Genomic DNA, 19,500 nt, shown 5'->3' with positions numbered 1-19,500 from the left:
TGCCTGGCTATCGTGTACGGGCTCCTGCCCCCAAGCAGGAGGAGGGACGGGGGCAGCTGACAGGCACAACTCAGACACGTGGTGCTGGGGGCAGCTGCAAGCTAAAAACAGCTTCGGCAGGACAGGTCCGGCAAATCGGCACCATCAGAGCTGCTGCAACTGGAGCCACCTGAGGTGCAAAGCTTGTCAGCCTGACTGTCAGGAAGCGAAATGCACAGTCTGAGCCTTTCCAAGGAAATCTCTGTGCCAAGCTGCAGACAGAGCAAATAAGAGAAGTTTCTACATCAGAACAGGCCAGTTTCAGTTATTAGAAACCCATTAAAAATGCCTCTGGAATCCCGTGCTACCAGTGGCCCCAGTAACCACGCTCCTGCTCCCTGTTTACCCAGGCTGCTTTGAATAAATACAGAAAAACAAAGTCCAGAAACTGTAAGGGAAGTGGAAGGGGGAGGCAAAGAACAGCAAGCAGAGAAGAAATGAATTAGGAAGCCATGCAGAAGACAAGAGCCGTCCCCCAGGGCGTCAGCGAAGCGGGCAGCTTCGCATCCAGCCAGACACATCCTCAGCACTGCGCTACAGCACGTGCCAAATCCTGGAAATAAAAGGAGACAGCTCAGCCACATCCATCTCTGCACAAAGTAAAAATAGAGATGCCAGGAGCTGGGCACGTCTGCCTTCTTCCAAGGTGATTTAAGGAGAGCAGCCGTAGACTTCAAATTACTCTTTCTGGTGACCCAGTGAGATGCCCTCCTCGGGGGAGCTGGCATTGCACCTTGGGCAAGAGGAAAGCAGAGGACACGCATGCCCCTCCCCTGCCAGCGGCAGGTTGTACGTGCACATCCCTACCTCCAAAACCCAGCCACGTGCTGAGCAAGCAGAGTCTCACCGGTCACCCTGTGCTCAGCCGCAGCAGGGCCAGCCCCAGTCCCAAGTGACTCCCTCTGGCTTCAAGTCCCATCTATGTCACACACCCACTGCAACAGGTACGGGCAGCAGACGGCGGCGGAGGGAAGGAGACACCGGCAGCTTGGTTGGTTTGGGTTTTCTGGGGTGGGGAAGCAGCAAAAACAGTTAGGGGTGGCGGCTGTTGCATTTAGCAGCGGCTTATGCAGGACAAAGGGACTGTCCCGTCATCCCCCTTCCTCTGCAAGGACGGCTGAGGAGCTGGTGGCTGAGCTCTGACACGGCACTTAAGAACAGCCCTGGGCTTTCGCTGGCTCAAGCCTACTGGAGTCAGCACACGGCCTTGGCCATGTCTGCTGGACCCGTGGGCTCCAGTTGTCCCTGCTGCAGGGAAGGAGGTGCCCAGCCCTGCGAGCGTGGGATGAGATGGATGGCAAAGCCACCCTCTGTGTCTGCAGTGATTGCACGCGGCACAAGGGACCGGGGCACGCACTCGTAACGGGCTCAGAGGGTACCCAGGGACCGAGACACCCTTTGGAAAACTTGTGCACGCCTGGATCCAGATAACGGCGGAGCAGAGGGGGAGAAAGTGCCATGGGAGACGAGTGAGTCTGCATCAGAGGAACCTTCATTTCATGGAAACCAGCCATGGGAAGCCAGAGCCCCCTTTCCTCATCCCTCTCCATCACAGCCACGGCTGGCAGCTGTCACCACATTTTAATTAGATTCCCTCAAGCTGCCACCTGTACGCCCAGCGCTGCAGAGACTGAGAGCAAGCCATGAGCTGGGAACGAGCCACCTTTCCCCCTCCCCAGCCCTGCATGCCCCAGGGGCCAGAAACAGCCCCAGGAGAAGGAGGTGATGGATCACCCTGAGCCCTGACCACTCCCAGACCGATGGCAGCAGGGACCCAGATTGATGGGCTGTCGCAGCAGCAGCAGGAGGCCATCTCAACACACAGCTCCACCTTGGAGCAAACCCTCGGGGTTCAACAAAGATCACAAGTTTTGGTATGCCCTGAGATCTGCTGGCCCTGTAAAGCCCCTGCCCTGGACCTGGATGAAGATGATGGGTTTGGGATTACCCACACTGCCAGCAAAGCAGGACCAGATGGTGCTGGGAAAACAGAAAGCCTGGGAGACAGCAAGACCCGCAGAGTGAGTTACTCTCAACCAGTTTGTACGGACTGGATAATTCCTAGAAAAGCTCCATGGAAAGTGGACACCGAGGAAGCTGAGACCCCAAAGAGGGGCAGGAGGAGGCCTTTGTACTGATGGCCTTTACACAGAAATGCACCAGCACAACCTCAGACACAAAAGGCTCATGTCCTCTAAGCAGGAAGGCTGGAAGCTCACAAGATATGCTACTCCCCCAGCACCCAGCCCTCACGCACAAATATACTCAAACACTACTAATTAAACCAACAGCTCCTAATTAATTCTCAGCTGTCCCCATCCTTCTGGGTCCATCCTGTCAGTTCTTGAGACACAAATAGTCTTGGGCATTTCACAAGCCAGTGAGGCAAGAGCAGAGCTTACACCGACTGCTGGAGGCAGCAGCACAAGGTTAAGGATTGTCTGGGGAGGTTTTTATCGTCTTCCTTGCCAAGAGCCCAGCACAAGGGCAGGAAGGGGATTCGGCCTCTCATGTGGAAGGAGAGGAGTTGTCTAGAAGAGTAGTTCATGCTTTCCATCTCAATTCAAACCCAAGCCCATGGCCAGGCCCTGGGAGGTGACTTGTCTGGAGCTGACACACATCGAGCAGCATCTCCCAGCACACGGAGGACTCGGCTGCTGCTCCCCGTGACCCAGGGGGACATCCCACCTCCCGCAGCCTGCCAGCCCAGCACACAAGTCACACCACATACAGCTCTCTGCTCGGAGGCCATGGACAGGCTCACAGTGAACTACGGAGTTGTTGCTACAGTTTGACCCATCTTTGCTCCTGTGGTGCTGCCTGGGGGCAGTTCTCCTACCACACAAAAGCCCAGCTGGGGCTCAGGACCACCCTCAGACCCCTCTGCAGTGGCACGAGCTTTAGCATCGTTGAGCCTCCAGGAGCAAGATCTGCTGCTCAGCCACTCCTTCCCCAGGTCGGCACTTGCCCTCTGCAAGAGGCTGGACCAGACAAATCACTCACAGCAATGGAAGGGACAGTCCCTCCCTTCTGGCCCTGACCTTTCAGTGAGCTGATTTCCAGGACAGCAGAGCCAGCCCTGCAAGCCCAAGCTCAGCAAAACCCATCCTAAGGGCCAGACGTGCCTGTTGTCCCTGGCTGTAGCAGCAGGGCTGTATTTGCCTGCTGTCGGGCTGAGGCAGGAGAACCCAGCTGGGTCTCCCACACGACGTGCAGGAAGCCCAGACCCACCCAACGCAGTCCCACGCTGTGGGAAGGCCGGACCAGCTCAACGCGGACTGTAAAAACTCCGCTTGTAGCAACAACAGGGGAGCGACAGCTCTGCTACACGGGCAAAGCGACCCACAGCCATTATTTTGGCTACACATGAGTTATTTTAGCCAGAGTCCAGCCCAGCGCAAGGAGGGGCACATCCGTGCAGGTAGTACGGACACACAGGGGATGTCCTCATTCTAGCAAATGCAGAAGTCTCCACAGGGAAACTGGGCAGGTGTGTGCCTGCACAAAAGCAGAGCAGCAAATCTTCTCAGAGTCCTTTCCCAGGCAGGTTAATCCTCTCCCCTCTGCAAGCACCTTCTTCCATCAGGTTGAGAGCAACAGGGCAACCTACATTTTCCAGCTCCTCCCCAAAACCAAGGGTCAACGTACATCCCAAGAGAAGAAAGCAAACTCTTGGGCTCCTGTTTAGAACAAACTCCTGTTCAAACCGAAGGCTTTTCTCCCTTGCAGAGCTGACACGTTTATTTATAGCACCACAGAGTTTTATCAGCACGCTGGCTGCCCTCGGAGGAAGGGGGTCATCTCGAACATCTGGAATGAAATCCCCGGTTAAGCACATTTAACAAGCCTGTCTTTGCACATGTCGGGCTGCGGGTGGAAAACTCACCAGCGAACAAGGCCACACACTGCGGGACGGGGACGACCACATGCCACGAAGCCTGTGCCTTGGATGTGCCAGTCCTGCTGCCAAAAGCACCCGCAGCTCCTCAGCCACAGGCATGAAACACCGCAGCATCCACGTCCAGGGCCCGACTGATGGGCTGCACCCCGTCCAGCCCTTCACCCCGATCCCCACCGTGCTACTGCTGCCACAACCACCTCACTGCTCACCAAACTTGCTCCAGAAAGGACTCCCTCAGCACCCCCTTTCTCCAAAACTGCCTCTTGCAAAAAAAAGGATGAGTTTGGGCATTTTTTTTAAGCTTCAGATTGATGTAGGTCCCAGTGCTGTGCCACCCAAACAGCCTGGGAAGAGAGGTGGGGAGGAATGGGGTTCCTCTGCCTTGAGAGCCCAGAAGGGCAGAGGCGGTTGCTGTAACAGCCGGCCAGCGCAGAGCCGTGCATGCAGCCTGGCAGGGGCGTGCAGCCACACACCTATCGTTGCCAGCACCGTGCCACCCACCCCAGCCTCCACACTGCAGGCACCAGAGCCAGGCTGCCAACCAACACACCCGCGGGCTTCCTGCAGGAGCAGCGCCTGGGACGGGCAGTACCCCTCGATGGTGGCGACGGAGGAAGCAGAGAAGGAGGAAGTTGTACCTCAGACCAGTTTTGGGAGCCCAAACCCTTGTCCCATCCTAAAGAGGTGGCACAGCCCAGCAGAAATGCTCCGTGCAACGCCTGCTGCCACACACGGGGCTGGGGTCGGCGATGCCAGCACTCGGGTCCTCGTATAAGGGGAGCGACCAAGCACCACCACAGCATGCTCAGGGACCGGCCTCTTCCTCCCAAGCCAGGATGGCAGATGCAGACGCCCCTGAGTGCTGGGAAGAGCCGGATCAGACAGCAGTACAGGAGGCTCTGAGGGGAACCAAGTGTTTGGCAGAGAGAGGCAGATCTCACAGCTCACTGAGACAATCTCCATGCCAGCCACCCACCTCAGCCGCGCTGCCAGCATTCACAGCCTCCTCTCCTAATATCCATGTGAGTATCAGAGGGGAGATGCAAAGAGACTGCAGAGGAGCAGAAGGCTGGAGGAGACAGCGACAGCGTTTCATGGGGATCTTCAACCGCTCTGGTGTGTGAGGCCAACTTTCCGTCTCAAGAAACTTCTTTTCTGTCCAGAGAAGTGGAAAGGAATTCAGAGAGGGACAGACTGATCTGTTTGGAGACCAGTGTGCCTGCCCTCCTTCTAGAGCTGTGCTCAAGACCCACTTCCACTCACCCCACCCACGAGAGAACAGGCTGCACTTCTACTAGGACGGGACAGAGCTCCAGGCAGGGCTTGCAGCAAGTCTCGTGCTGGCTAAGAGCAGCTCAGCTTGTTGCCCAGCAGATCCCAGCAAATAACACGACCTCTGCCACCACCGGTGCTCCCTCCTCCTCATTATCCTTTCCGCACAGAGCTCGGTACAGCTCGGTATAGCCCAGCTCCTCGTCTCACCCTTGCTCCGCTGCCCAGCACCGTTACACCCAGCTCTGCGGGGCTGCAGGCTGCCTGCCAGCACTGGCACTGCTGAGCGGCAGATGCTACCAGCTTGGTGCAGAAACACCTTGTATTTATGATCTCAGTGAGGTCCAGGCAAGGTTTACTCATGATCCCCTAAACAAGGCAGGTCCTAATTAACTGTCATCCTTCTCAAGGTATCTGAGCAACTTAAACTTGCTTTTGTGAGCCTTGGCAACCTCAATTCAAGCAAGCTATGCTCTTCAAAGCACAACAAGCTTACATACATAAGCAGTCAGATCATCTTAATCTTCAGTGTTTGGCCCCTAGAAACCTGCCTGTGGCAGGGGGGTTGCAACTAGATGATCTTTAAGGTCCCTTCCAACCTAAACCAGTCTGTGATTCTACGAACAGCCCTGAGGGAGGGGAATGCAAGTCCCAGATGCCCAGTGTGCAGCCGCACAAGTGGAGCAGAGCCAGCAGCTCGCCCCGGCTCACAGGAATGCTGATGGACGCCAGGACCTGCCGGCACTCAACACTTCAGCCAGCCACGGACCACAGCCACCCTTTCTTGGGCTGAGCAGCACTGAAACAGAGGAGAGGAACCTCTTTTTTTTTATAGCTTGCCCAAACTGAAATAGGTTTCCGCCCAGCACTTAGCACTCCTTGAGGCCAAAGCAGTTAAGATATTCCGGTACACTTGACTTGGCTGTCTAAAAAAGGAAGAACTGGGTAAGAAATGCCACCGCAGCCTACCACACAGAGCTGCAGGTCCCAGGAGGCATTTGCTGGGTGCTTTAAGACCAGTCAGGTCCATGCTGTAACAAACTGCCCCTTCACACTCATTAACAAACTCGATTTTCTTTCCCAGCAAGCGCAAAGCACCTTCTCCCACCTCGCTGGCAGAACAAGCCGGCGATTCACCCGACACAAGGAGCAGCCAGGGAGGCTGAGCCCTCTGATGTCCTGGGAACACGCCTCTGTTTGCGACCACTGCGGCTCCACTCTGTTCTTCCCACACCCCGGAGCAGGTCTAACGAGCTCTCCCCCCCAGACAGCACCTCTGTCCCCGCCGCAGGAGCATCACCCCTCGGCGCTGGGTGCAAAAGCCACTGCAGGCAGATAAACAGGCGACTGATCAGGTTTCTCTACTTACCACAAAGAGGTTGATTCACCAGAGCCTACTCCCTTTTCAGGCTCTTTCTAAATAAAGGTTTCAAAGAGTTCTGGAAATTCACGCTTAACAGGCTTACTGTAATGCCAGAGCACAAGGGCTCCCGTGGGCCAGACTGGGCTGTGGGACTGAGTCACGCTCGTTTTCTTCTGAGACTCTCAGATACACTTGTCCAGGAGTTAAGGCTAGAAAAGTCCTGTTGGCTGATGCTCATTTTGGCACATCCTCACTGCCACCCAAAACACAGCCTGACACAGGTCACCCAGTCTTCTCAGCAACGGCCAACCCTGCAGATGCTACGCAGATGCTCAGGAGAGGTGGTGACACTCCTCCATCCCCTCCTGGGGCTCCAGGGATGCTCCTGGGCCTGAACTCCCCAGCACTCACTCCTTGTCCTCAGAGAGGAGCACTCACAAAGTCAGCTCAGCACCTAATTGGCCAGAAAAAGGCCTGTTTTGGGCTGGACACCCCCCACCACATGCACCTGGGGCTGAAAGGATTCAGCTCAGACAGTATTGCCATAACCAGGCATCCGGAGAGAGCCGCTGTCTCCAAGGCACTGAGAAGGACTAAAGCAGCAAGTCCAGGACTGCTCAGCCATCCTGGAAAGAGCAGTTTTGGTGTGAGGGGTTGCAGCCCGCATACCAGGAGAGAAGAGCAGAGCACAGGGGGACAAGCAACCCCGTGTAGCTGCACTAAGGCTCCCCCACCCTGCCGCTCCGCTCCAGGCGCTGGACTCGCAAGCCAGCAGCTAGAATTTGCTGAGACACCTCCAAGTGATTTAGCACTGCTGCAGCTCCCAGGCACAAGCCCAGAGCCAGCTCACCTCGTCCTCGCAGGGGAGGTTTCAAGTGCCTTTTCCTGAAAAGCCTTATTTATAAGCGATAAAGCAACCCTGCAGTTAGTGACTCCTCATCCCGCCCGGGGACCGGCGCAGGCAGGCTCTCTGGGGGGGAGGCAGGAGGGCGCAGCGTGGGACAGTGCGACGGGAGATCCCAGCCGCCTCACCTCACCTGCTCCCCGCTGAAGATTTCACACGCCGCACCAAGCTCTCGAGCATTGCTTGTGCACATCTTGGTTGTCAAGAAATCCCCCTCCCCCAGCTGCAATGTCTTCAGAGAAGGCAGCCAGAATCCACTTCATTCTGCCTAAGAGCTGCTCCTATGATTTTCTTTGATGCCATTCAATGCAAGCAGCTGGATTCTCTATTTATAGCAAGATCATCAGTTTGGAAAAATGACTTATGTTCTTGTTATTATCACAGCACAAGATATATAACAAACCCCCGCTACGCTGGGAGTGCTACAAGTTGGTAAGAGCCCTCACGGTCAGGCTGGACACCTGCAGAGGTCCAAGCAGACAGAAAACGGAGCATTCGGGACTGAGAGCAAAACCCCCGGACCTGACATTCTGTCCCGTGCTGACACTCCCCATCAAGAAGGCACCAACTCATACCCACACATTCAGCTTCCCTGCCTGGAGATGTTGCCTTCTGAGCCAGTTTTATTCAAGCCTCATTGCAGGGAGTGTTTGGGATTAAGGCGGGTGCGTTCAGGATGGACAGCAAGCTGCTGGAGCGGTGTTACCTCTGGCCTCAGCTCCTGGAGCCAGAACGACCCGAGAGCACGGTTCCGTCAGCAAGAACAAAGGGTTGGAAGTTATAACCATTAGTGCTCCAGAAATGATTCATGCTTCTTGGAAACAGTCTTTTTGCTACGGATATCTCATAAGCTCTGCTTGTTAATCAAGATGAAGGTGCTCAAAGGTCGGGGTGTTTTTACACCAGGTCTCTGAGTAATTCCCGACTGGCACTAGCTTGCCACCCTCACCTTGTCAAGGGGGTCAAAAGCAGCCTCCATCCTTACCTCAGGACACCCCCATGTCCTCTCCACCGCCATCATCCAGCATCTCGGGGTCCCGATAGACGTGCGGGGGTTTGCTGAAGCCGTTCAATTTAACCACGTGGCATCGACCACCCTTCTGAACGCAGTACCCAATGCTGGACAAAGCGGTACCCAGCCCCAGCTAAGCACTTTCTGGTGAAAAGCCTCTATCCACAAGCTTATTCACAACAAAACACCCAGCTCACACTTGACACTGGCACCCCATCAGCTAGTTTTAATTGGCCAGAGAGCTCGGGGATGTGGAGTTGCTGTTTAAAAGCCATCACAAGGAGGCAGAAGCCTGCACACCTCTGCGGTCTGAAGCCATTTCACCTCCCGTTTCAGATCCTGGACACGACCCAGGGACTCAGAGAACACACAGGCACAACTGCGTACAAGGCAAAAATCCGCTGACTGGCAGCAGTCTGGTCCTTTGCACATTTTCTCCTCTCCTAAGCACTTTGCACTTCCACGAGAGATTTGAAGAGCTGCAGATTTTAAGAGCAGCACAAAGAAGTAATTAACTTCCACAGCAATCCCTGTCACCAGGGGACACGGAGGTGTCAAGGAGATTCAGAGGTGCCAGGGGATACAGAGGTCACAACAGTAGCCTAAAGGCTGTACGTTGGATATCTTGGCAATCAGCCCTTGAGAAAAGAGGCACCAAACCAAAACCCAGCCCGCGGCGTGCTTGCCAGGCCGTTTCAGGAGCATCTGCCCTCAGCAGGAGGACAGACTTGCCCCCATGCCTGGCAGAGCACCTTTCTCTATGCTTTTCCACAGGGCAGGTCTGCAGCAGCCTCGCAGCACCACCCAACCACCCCACTGCCCTTCTCTTGGAAGAGCCCGAGCATCCCCTTCTCCAGCCAGCAGAGGATGGTCTGCACACCCGTCCTACTCCTCCTGGCCACGAGAGCCTCTAGCAAGGCTTTGCCACGTCAAGCGATAGCTATGTGGCTCCTACAGACGGACTTCTTCCTCTTCCCCCCTCTCCCCCGAGGATGACTTTCAGCCAAAGGTATTCACAACACGCTATGAGCAGAGCACGCCCGTCCATGCCACCTGCACCTCCCTTGGCAGAGGGGCTGGCCCCAGCCACTGCCCTCCCCAGCTGCTCCTCCTCGCCCAACCCTGCCTGTGGGGCCATGTTAGGGATGGGGAGCTGCCTCCGGAGGAGAGGGATGTAAACCCACGGACTCCTTCCTTCCAGCCAGGGAGCCTCCCTGCTGCCTACCTGACTCCAGCCCCGAAAGACAAGCAACATCTCTGCCAGTTCTGCACTGCCCCAGGGAAGGAATAAGCACTCACACCCCGTTCGTCACACTTGGCAGCAAATCAGACAGACAGAACTCCGCTCCACTTGTTCTCCCATTTTGTTAAACAAGAAAGGGGAGGCCGCAGCATGTCTCCTCAACAAGGAAAGTGGCAAACAGAGCTTTTCAGATGAGCACAAGTGGTGCACAGGCAAGGGGAGCAGCCGAGAGAAGCACACACTGCAGTGACGAGACACAAAACAACCTCGTGATTAGTTATTGACCTCAGAGGAGTTGGAGCTTTAGCAGCAAGCCAGCCAGGAGAGCAAAAATCCCTCTTTTGTTCCACAGCCTCAGACAGACTTGGCCACACAGCTCCCCGCTGTCTCACTCCAGACAATGAGAAAAGAAAGTTAATCCACTTCCCCTATAGCAGGAGCCATCCAGCCTGCCGGAGCGATGCTGCAGGACGACAGACGAGCATTCCTGCGCATCAGTGCCAGCCTCGCCCCGTCCTGGCACCCACCGCCGCTAGCTGATGCCAGACTTGAGGACCTCACCGGGCACTGCCGGTATCGCCGGGGACAGCGACAGCTTTGGATCTGCTCCTGCCTTCCAAGCCCAGCAGGCTCCTGCTCAGCTCTGCCCTATAGGCACCGCGCTCCCTTGCCACACTGCACCCCGAAGCAGAGACCAGACGGGGGGTCTCTCCCACCCCGATGATTTACAGGTGACGTTTGCTGCCAAGCACAGAAATTTCAAAGCCACCTTTAGAGCAGACAGACTTCCATCCCGGGATAGAGCACGCTTCAGACTGCTAACCAGGGACAGAACCCATCCTTTCAACACCACTTTCCTAAGCAGCCCACAGCCTTTCTGCAGGAACATTTCCCTGTTTCAGAGGTCAAGCGGTGCAGAGGATTGTGGCCAACGCAGTCCTTCAGTGTCACCTCTTCTCCCCAGCAAGGGCACAAGTTACACGCACATCAGAACCACCTTACGTTAGCCAAACCCTAACCTCTTCCCACTGCCCTCCTAGGGAAACAGAAGTCATCTTTTAGTTTGGACACATGACTTGGGACTCGAACGACCTGCTTTTCAACCCCCTTCTTCACCACCAGCTTTCTTGGTTGTCCATATGAGAAGTAAGAATATTTACTACATTTAAGATTAGAGAAGGAAATAATGATTCATAGGCTCCCTGCTCTACAGAAATTGAAATTATGTACCTGGGTTCTTCTAGAGCATGAACAGATGTAGGTACTCACGTCTGGAGCTTTGTAGCTCAAGGGAGTGATTTTAAAGTCAAGTCATTGCTGCATAAACCCAGACAGCTAAATAATAGAGTGGAGAACAGCAAAGTGCTGAAATCTGCTCCAGAAAGCACTTGCAGTTTCTTTACTCCTAGTGACCTGGGAGAGAGGGCTGTTATTTTATCATTACACTTCTGCCCACGAGAAGCCTTGCTGAATGGCAGGCAGCAGGACTGAAATAATCTGCATGGCCCCTGGATGCCGCTGAGTTGAGAGGAAAGTGCTCCAGCATCCCCGAGCAGCACAAGCCTTTGTTCCAGCACGCTCCTGCCAGCGACCGGGGCTGCCTCTCCTGCTCTGAACCAACTTATTTCCCTCCTCCCTCCCCCCAAACTAACTCTATCTCCAGCTGTCCCAACGCCAGCTTCCTGTTAAGATTAATTATTCTTTGTACAGCCGTGTTTGATGATTTACCCAGCCAGCCAGGCACAATGATTAGGAATTCTGCATTCCCATCAGCGCTCTCCCTCGAGGCTCAGAAGTTTTCAGGGAAGGACCTTCACCCTGGCACGGCCACGGGGAGAAGAGTGCCTCCCCAGAAGGTCTGCGTGGGTCACCAAAGGCCAGTTGTCATTTGTGACGCTGCCGTAGGGTCAGCTGAAGAAGATGTGCTACTGAACAGCCTTTATTGCTAGTCAGCAGGGCTAGCACAGAAGCCAGCGTAGGCGGGAGCATTTATGATCCCAAAAGGTGTGTCTCCAGTTACGCTTTCCTGTGACCCAAGATTTCTAGTGTGTTTAGCAAGGCAGAACGAGCTTTGTTTGTATTGTCCACCTTTCAGAAGGTGCAATTTTCAAGAGCTATAAAGCAAGTTACCCTGTGAAATCATCTACAGGCTTGTTTGCATTTGTGATCTCAAAAACCACAACACTAAGAGAAGTCACCACATCAGACTGGTCCGGCTCAGGAAATGGAAAGCACCAAGCCTCGGTGCTGTGGGCCAGACTACAACGGGTGAGGACTTTGTGTCTTCTCCTGGGAGCTGTTTATTAGTCTGAAAAGTCATAGCTGGTCACAGGTGGTGTACGTGTACACACTATATAAGATAAATTGATGCCACCCATCTCTCCGCGCACCCCAGCAAAGCCAGAGCACGTCAGAGGTTGTCTGATCCCTCTGCTGCTGAGCTCATGGAGCTCAACACGGCTGACTAGTCCCTTTAAGGCCTGTTTCCAGCAGGTAGTTGCCTGCTGTCACACCAAGAAGGATGGTTCAGCAGCTACATGAGCCTCTTCCTCTTTTTCTGAAGGTGAGACATTTTCTTCAGCCAGACAGGGGCAGAGGGTGCCCATCCAAGAGATCCCCAGCCCCAGCGCAGAGGATTTAGACACCAGAGACGGTAAGATAGAAAGCAGCAGGGAGGGAGGACACACAGCAAAGAGTCACCTTGTGCTCTGCAGACATTGGCATCGCATCCCAAAGTGGCTTCTTTGGGCAGGTTCAGACACTAGTTATGGCAAGTTGGTGCCCCAGCTGGGGAAGCCAATTTTCAGGGACCTCAGCCCAAAAACAGCTGCTCAGATCACCTCTGCACAGAAGGAGAAGGAACAGCCACACACAGCCCACCTTGGATTTCATCTCAACGCTTCTGCCAGCTCTCCTAGAGCCTTGCTCAGCTGCCCCAGCTTCTTACCAAAAATCCCTGCATTAGCATCAAAGATCAGATCCAACAGCAAAACCCCTCCTGGCTTCAGGACTAATACTTAACACCCGACCCCGAAGTTTCAGAGTCAAAGCAATAAGGAAGCAGGAAGATGGTCCAGAACAAAGAGACACCTTCCTCCTTCCCCACAACAACCAGCTGCAGCACAGCAGGAAGCAAAGGAGATCTGGTGTAGAGGAGAACCTGGCAGTTCGTCTCCAAGATGGGAGTTGTAGAGGCAACAACAAGGTGCAACCATGGCCAGCTGGCAGAGCAAGGGGCCAGTACAACCAAGCCCTCCTAGGCCAAACGCTGTTGTCTCACCCAAGAGGCGCCTTCAGGAACAGGGGTGGAAGTCAACAGGATGGGCTGAGGATGGAAGTCAGCCACAATTTGTTAAGAACGTCTTTGCTGGAAGAAGTACTGCTGGGAGTACCCTCCAAGGAGATAAATGCTGGATGTGCAATTGTTTGGCTCTGACAGGAGTTAAACACTCTACAAGTCTGTGCTTGTCCTAGGTATTTTTTTCCTGAGGAAGCTTCCAAAAAGCTATTGCAGACAACTGGGAGAGGTGCTCACAAAAGCAAGACATAGGCAAGCATAGGCACCATCATCCAGGCTGACATCTCTTTTGAAGAGACTTTGCATTTTCCATTCTTTGGTCCTTTTTTTCCCCCTAATAATTTGTTATAAAAGAAGAAGCGTGCACATAGGAGAAGCAAGCAAGACAACCTCAGGGAAAACAGCAAATCAGTTCACATTTCCATGGCACTGAGCACAAAACTAGCTGGTAAACGCAAATGACTTCTCTAGGGCGGGGGAGCAAGTTCCCAGTTTGGAAGATCTGCGCCAAGCAGCTCGCCTCCCCCCAGTCCATCCTCATCCCTCCACCCTGACGGACTGCACCAGCCACCAAAAGGGCCTGGGTCTCCCTTGCAGTAACAGCCACCCACGCACGCCAGACACCTCCTGCACCACGAACACAGCGCAGACCACTGCTGCCTGCCCGCAGCTGCCCTCCCCGCAGCCAGGCACCCTCTCCCCTGGCACACGCAGGACCATGTACTCAAGCTGGACGTCTCCCAAACTGGTACTTCCACCATTCAAAACGTTCAAGTTCATTCAAGACATTATGAAATGGTTGCTCGCTGCAGACGGTGCTTGCAAACGGGTGGGCAGCTCTCCTGCCAGGGCAGGGGCAGCCACCAGCTGGGACATCACCATCACCCATCTCCTCCCGGCCTCCTCCCATTGCCCTGATATAAAAAAATACGCATTTCGGCGCTCTGTCAGACCCAGGAACACAAGTCCCCTGTTCAGGGGCCACCGCCATGGCGATGCCAGTAGCCCAGGGAGGCCGCAGGGGTCCGGGAAAGGCTAGACTGGGGGACCAGGCTCCTCCGGCCACCTCCCAGTGCCACCGCCCTGGGCACCCGCCAGCTTCGGAGGCTCCTGGGAAACAAGCCCGTGCTGGGTTTTTGGGGGATTTTTTGGTGTGGTTTTGTTTGGTTTTTTTTTTAATGTGATGGGAGGAAAAAGTAAGAGGAAGCAGAGGAGGAAATAATTCAGCAGGTTGCTCCCGTCAGCCCCGCCGCTCCCCTCCCCGGGCCGCCTCAGCACGGGAGGGGGCGAAGCGAGCTGCAAGCCCCGAAGCACCCAGTCCCCAGCGCCATGGCGGGGGGGACCCGGCACCTCCCCGCACCCCCCCGCCCCGGCACCAGCCCCACGGCGCCCCACGGGCACGGTGAGCCCGCGCCCCCCGCACTGCCCTTGGGCCCCACGGACACGCTACCGCCGCGGCGGGGACCCGGCCCGGCCCTCCCCGGCCCCGCCGCCCGGGGGAGGCGGGCAGGGGGCACCCCCAGCCCGGGGGAGGCGGGCAGGCCGCGGGCTCACCTCGGTACTGCAGCGAGCCCGAGAGGCGCACGGTGACGGTGCCGGCCAGCGGCTCGCCGGGGCTGTAGACGACGCGGCTCTCGCTCAGGCGGATCTCGAAGAGCTGCACCTTCCCCATGGCCCGGCCCGGCCCGCTCCGCTCCCCCGGCAGCGCTACCTGCCGCCCCACGCCGCGCCGGCCCGCGACGTCCCTGCCCCGGCGGGCCGGCTCCGCTCCGCCCCGCTCCGCCTCCGCCCGCCCCGGCCCGGCCGTGCCGAGGGGCCGGGGCGGGCCCTGAGGGAACGGCCGAGGGAAGGGGCGGCCCCTGAGGGAAGGGGCAGCTGGTGGGGCCGGGCTGTGCTGTGAGGGACAGGGCAGCTTGTGGGGCCGGGGCGTGAGGGAAGGAGCCGCTTGCGGGGGCGGTGTGAAGAGGAGCTGGTTGTGGAGCCAGGGTGCGAGGGAAGGGGCAGCTTGTGGGGGCAGGTGTGCTGTGAGGGAAGGAGCCGGCTGTGGGGCCACCCCCGCCGTGGGGCCGTCTTGCCTCCCGGTGCTCCGCGCTCTCTCCCATCTGATCTCTCCTCCCTGTCATTCTCCCAGCCCAGCTGTCCCCTCTCCCCCTTCCTCTGTTTATAACCCCAAGGGCTTTAAGTGTCCAGCAAGAGGCAAATACACAGGTCCTGAGGGCTGCCTGGGACCAGGGCTGAGGGGTAAACGATGGCCCCACAGATCAGTGAGGTGAAGGTGGCTGACCCGGCTGGGACATCCCGGGGAGCTGGGGGGTGAGCAGCAGGCCTCCCTCCATCACACTTGCCGTGTCCCCCTCAGCACTGTGCGACTGAATAAAAACCATGTGTAAAACCCACGCCGAATGCAGCGCCGGGGAAAGGCACCTCCCGGCAAGGCCTCCCAGCTGCTGACAAGCGGGCTGAGCACACGGGCAGAATGAATAAGTATAAAATGGGATGTTTATCTGCAGAGCACACCCAGCCCCGACCCGGACGGACAGACAGACAGACAGACATCCTCCGACAGACCTGCAGTGATGCCAGCCTGGACACATGGGACCGCGGGACCCTCCGTGCAGCCTTTTAGTGGGTGCCACAGTGTAAAACCCCTTAAAGCACTAAAGGGGTTTGTGTATTCCCAGCACACAGGGTTCCTGCTGGGAGGCTCTTCCAGGCGCTCCATCTTCCGATGTTTAAAAGCTACCTCTTATTTTTCCAGCCTGCGTATAGTCACAGGCAACGCACACCCCTATGGTCTTGTGCCAAGGCTTTCAGCAGCTCATCTTCTCCTGTGGGGTGTACCCTGGGATGCATCCATACACCCCTCTCCTTGTGCTGCCCTTAGCTTTTGTTTTGCCAGGCTACACACAACGATTTTCTCCAGTTTCTTTTTTTTTTTTTTTTGGTCAGACGAGCCTGCAGCCTCTTTCCTCAATCTCTGCAGCCTCTGTTTAGCTCTGCCAGCAAACACAAATTGGGGGGGCAAAAGCACCCTGTGCTACAGCAGATTTCACTGAACCCCCTTCCTCTGTGGAAAGTGGCCAAAGGCTCAGGCTTTGTGCACCGTTGGGGCCACCCTATCGCTGGGGCAGCACTGGCACCCTCACCCCAGAGGGTCATCTCTTGTGTGACAACTTGGGGTGAAAAAACCCCTTCACCAAAACCAAGCTGCGGCACAGCTCTCCTGACGCAAAGAGATTTATGCGCCCTGTTTGCAGAAAAGTTAATTTTAAGCACAGTGAAGTTGCTCGCCCAAGGTCACAACGTGAACAAAAAGGATTCCTGTGCCAGGAGCTGAACAAAGGCACCAGGGCTGCGGCCACGGCTGTGCTCACTGTGGCACAGCTACAGTACTGCAAGACAGGCCCCGTGTGCTCAGACACAAATGTGGGAGCTCTTCTCGTGACATGGCCAGCAGCGATGCTGCAGCGTTACTACATCCCCCGGACCACAGCTACACCGCATATAGCAGTTTAAGGCGTAACTAGATGGGTATAATTCAATATATTCCATGCCTGCAGTGCCAGGACACCCGCCAATCCCCGGTGGTGCTGAGTTCAGGAGGGTTTTACTCATTGGAGTCAAACATGTATTTGCATTCCTGCCCTACTGCTCATCTGCATGTGCCCCACAGTCACCCCTGTTATCTAATTGCATGCAGAGTCATAAGCACTGAAATTCATAGCAGGTTAAAAAAAAAAAAGCTAAGGATGTTTAGTAAACTGCAAAAGATTCACTTTCCTGCTATTTTGGACCATTGTTTGGCTTAAAAAAAAAATTGTTTTGAAGGGTTTGTTCTGGTGATGGGAAATCTCACTTCCTCTGGGTTCTGTCTGCTCTCCCTTCCTCCTTTTTCCCTTTTTAAAAGGGAAATTTAAAAAAAGAGAGAAAAGAAACCCAAATGTCAGACTCGGTTTTAGAATAAAATTTTCCTTTCAGATGTCATCATGTTCCCCTAACTTCAAGGAACATGAAATTTCTTGACAAATAATACAATAGTTATTTAAAAAAAACTATTTATCAATAAAACACCCCCTCTGGCACCTGAGCTGTGCTCTGCCCGCAGCACAGAAGATCTTCATCCGTGGGCCCTGGGAGAGCGGCTGCGAGTGCTCACACACATGGGCAAAACGGGCCCACAAAGGGATCAGCTGTAGCTGCAGGTCTTGTACTATGCATGTATGTGTTGTTCTGTACATGTAAAAGGCTTGGTGGTTAAGTTGTAGGCATTATCTTGTGACTTAAATTTATTCCTCTTTTAGCCTTTCAGGTGTTGTCCTCCAGCTGCATCTGGTGACATGGAGGAGGCACAGCCCCACCTGACTGTGCCTCAGTTTCCCCTGCACTGGACATGATCACGTCACCCAGGAGGGACCGAGCTGAGCGAGGGACCCAGGATCCTCAGGGAGAGGCACCACGGAAATGCCCAAGAATACCTGAGCCGTGACCGATACAGGGTGTAATGATGTGAGCACTTCTGGGTGAGGCAGCAGCACGTCACCCCTGGGGCAATTTTGGAGTTTGCAAGGCCATTTCCACCCGCTCTGTCACTTCAGGATACGTGGGTGCTGGGGAGATGGGCCAGCCTCGCAGGGTGCTGCCTGGCACCCTGGGCAGGCTCCTGGCCTCCCCTGCTTTCTAGCCCCTCTGTTACAAGGAAATGAGGAATCTCTCTCTCAACCCTCAAGTTTTTTTTGCTTTTGCTCTTCCAACCTCTCCCCATCCTGCTGGGGGGAGCAAGCGAGAGACTCAGTGGGGGTTTGCTGCTGGCTGGATCAGCCCCCCGCACCCCCTAAGGTCAGGCACCGGGGTGGCTGTGATGGAGGAAGAGATAAAGCAGCAGAGCGGCACGGCCAAGGAAGTTTGGCCATTAGGTTTCGGAAGCTTCCCTTGGACTAAAACACACACATTAACAGCGAGCTCATGGAGGGCTCACTGCTGGTGTAGGTATACTATAACTGATAACTATTTTATATACCTATGTATGTATATGAAATCCACAATACTGATATATTTCTATTACACTTATGTCAATTACCTTTCCCAATCACTTCCCTGCTTTGCTCAGTACCTCACCACTTCTCAGCTGATTCCCTGCCCAGTCAACCACATCATCTGATACTAACAGCAACAATTACTCATCCGTTTCAGGCCGACACCTTTCACCAGTTCACATACAAGTAGCACACCTGCCCTCGCCTTGGCAGGAGGCCATGGCCAAGGTCCCCCGTCTCCCTTTGGTGGGTTCACGGGCTCAGCTGTGGGCCAGCGAGGCAGCTCACAGACAGCTTCAGCAGCAGCACATGGTGGCACTGAAGCTAAGTGTCCCACGGTTGGTGTACAAAGCTCTGGGATCTTGATGTCCTGGGGCTCTGCAGCAACCCTCAGCTGCTCCTGGAACTGCGTCTCCCTGATACACCCCATGGTTGCACCAAGCCTCCCACACTCAAGCTCCACTAGCTTCTCCACAGCCCCACTGCTGGGATCAATGAGAAGAGATCAAGTAACCAATCAGAAACAAGTTGCACAGCAGAGCCAGGAGGCACCACCGCTCAGGGGCTCCATGAGGGGCCAGGTGGCACCTTTAAGCTCCATCCCGTGGATGCTTCATGACCCTGTTCCCTGAGACAGTGTCCCAGGCCTCATTCAAGGAGTAAGGAAAAAAAAAAAAACACCACAAACCTAAGGGGCTGTAACAGCATAATAGACATCATGCGCTGATCCTCATACTGTGTGCCTGATCACAGAATAATGTGGCTGAGACATCTCCACCAAGACTGCCCTTCACCAAGGGACAAGAAAACCCCTGCCATGTCCCTTGGCAGTTTGCTTCCACTGCTCATCCCTTTTGCTGCTATCGTGCACACTTGCTTTTTAATCTGACTTGGGCAGGCTTCAGCCACTGGTTCTTGTTCTTTCTCTGACATTAGAGAGTCCTTTAGTGTCAAGTAATTTCTCTTTGTGATGGTACTTACACACCAAAATCAAGACACCTCTCAATTTCCTTGATAAACTGAGCAATTTGAGCTCTTCGGCTCTCTCCCTGTAAAGCATTTTCTCCAGCCTTTGTGTTATTGTGCTGGTTTGTGTCTACGCAAGCCCACGTACTGGCATGTGCGTGTCGATGGAAATCTGCGTGCAGGAGCAGCCTCCCACAGACACGTGCATGCACAGGAGTTGGTGCATTAGAGTTCATTTATCCCCAAATGCAGAGGTGTGTGCAAGCCCTTTAGCTCACTTCACTGGGGACAAGATGAGCACCCATGGGTAACACACAGGTGCTCCTGACCTGTTGTCCCCCGCCGTAGATCAACTCTCACCCCTGGGGGAAGAGGGCTGATCGAGGGCCATCCCTCCTAAGCCAGCTCCTCCCTTCTAATCTTCCCTTCAAGCCATGAAGAAAGACGAGGGCAGGGAGAGCAAGCCCCC

General features: G+C 55.1%; 1 protein-coding gene across 3 annotated transcripts in view; it reads right to left on the bottom strand.

The window, feature by feature from the left end:
- Positions 1–14,774, bottom strand: part of ARRDC1 (arrestin domain containing 1) — a 37,634-nt gene extending 22,860 nt beyond the window's left edge. For 2 of the 3 annotated variants that reach the window (XM_068414101.1, XM_068414102.1), the window contains exon 1: positions 14,587–14,774. In XM_068414101.1, coding sequence (XP_068270202.1) covers positions 14,587–14,704 — 118 coding nt within the window. In that variant the 5' untranslated portion in view covers positions 14,705–14,774. The remainder of the gene's footprint in view (positions 1–14,586) is intronic. The other variant, XM_068414103.1, reaches the window with a different exon arrangement.
- Between the last annotated feature and the right edge of the window lie 4,726 nt (positions 14,775–19,500).

The sequence above is a fragment of the Nyctibius grandis genome, chromosome 16 (assembly GCF_013368605.1).
Source record: "Nyctibius grandis isolate bNycGra1 chromosome 16, bNycGra1.pri, whole genome shotgun sequence".
NCBI lineage: Eukaryota > Metazoa > Chordata > Aves > Nyctibiiformes > Nyctibiidae > Nyctibius > Nyctibius grandis.
The sequence above is the reverse complement of the archived record's forward strand: the minus strand, read 5'-3'. Positions and strand labels throughout refer to the sequence as shown.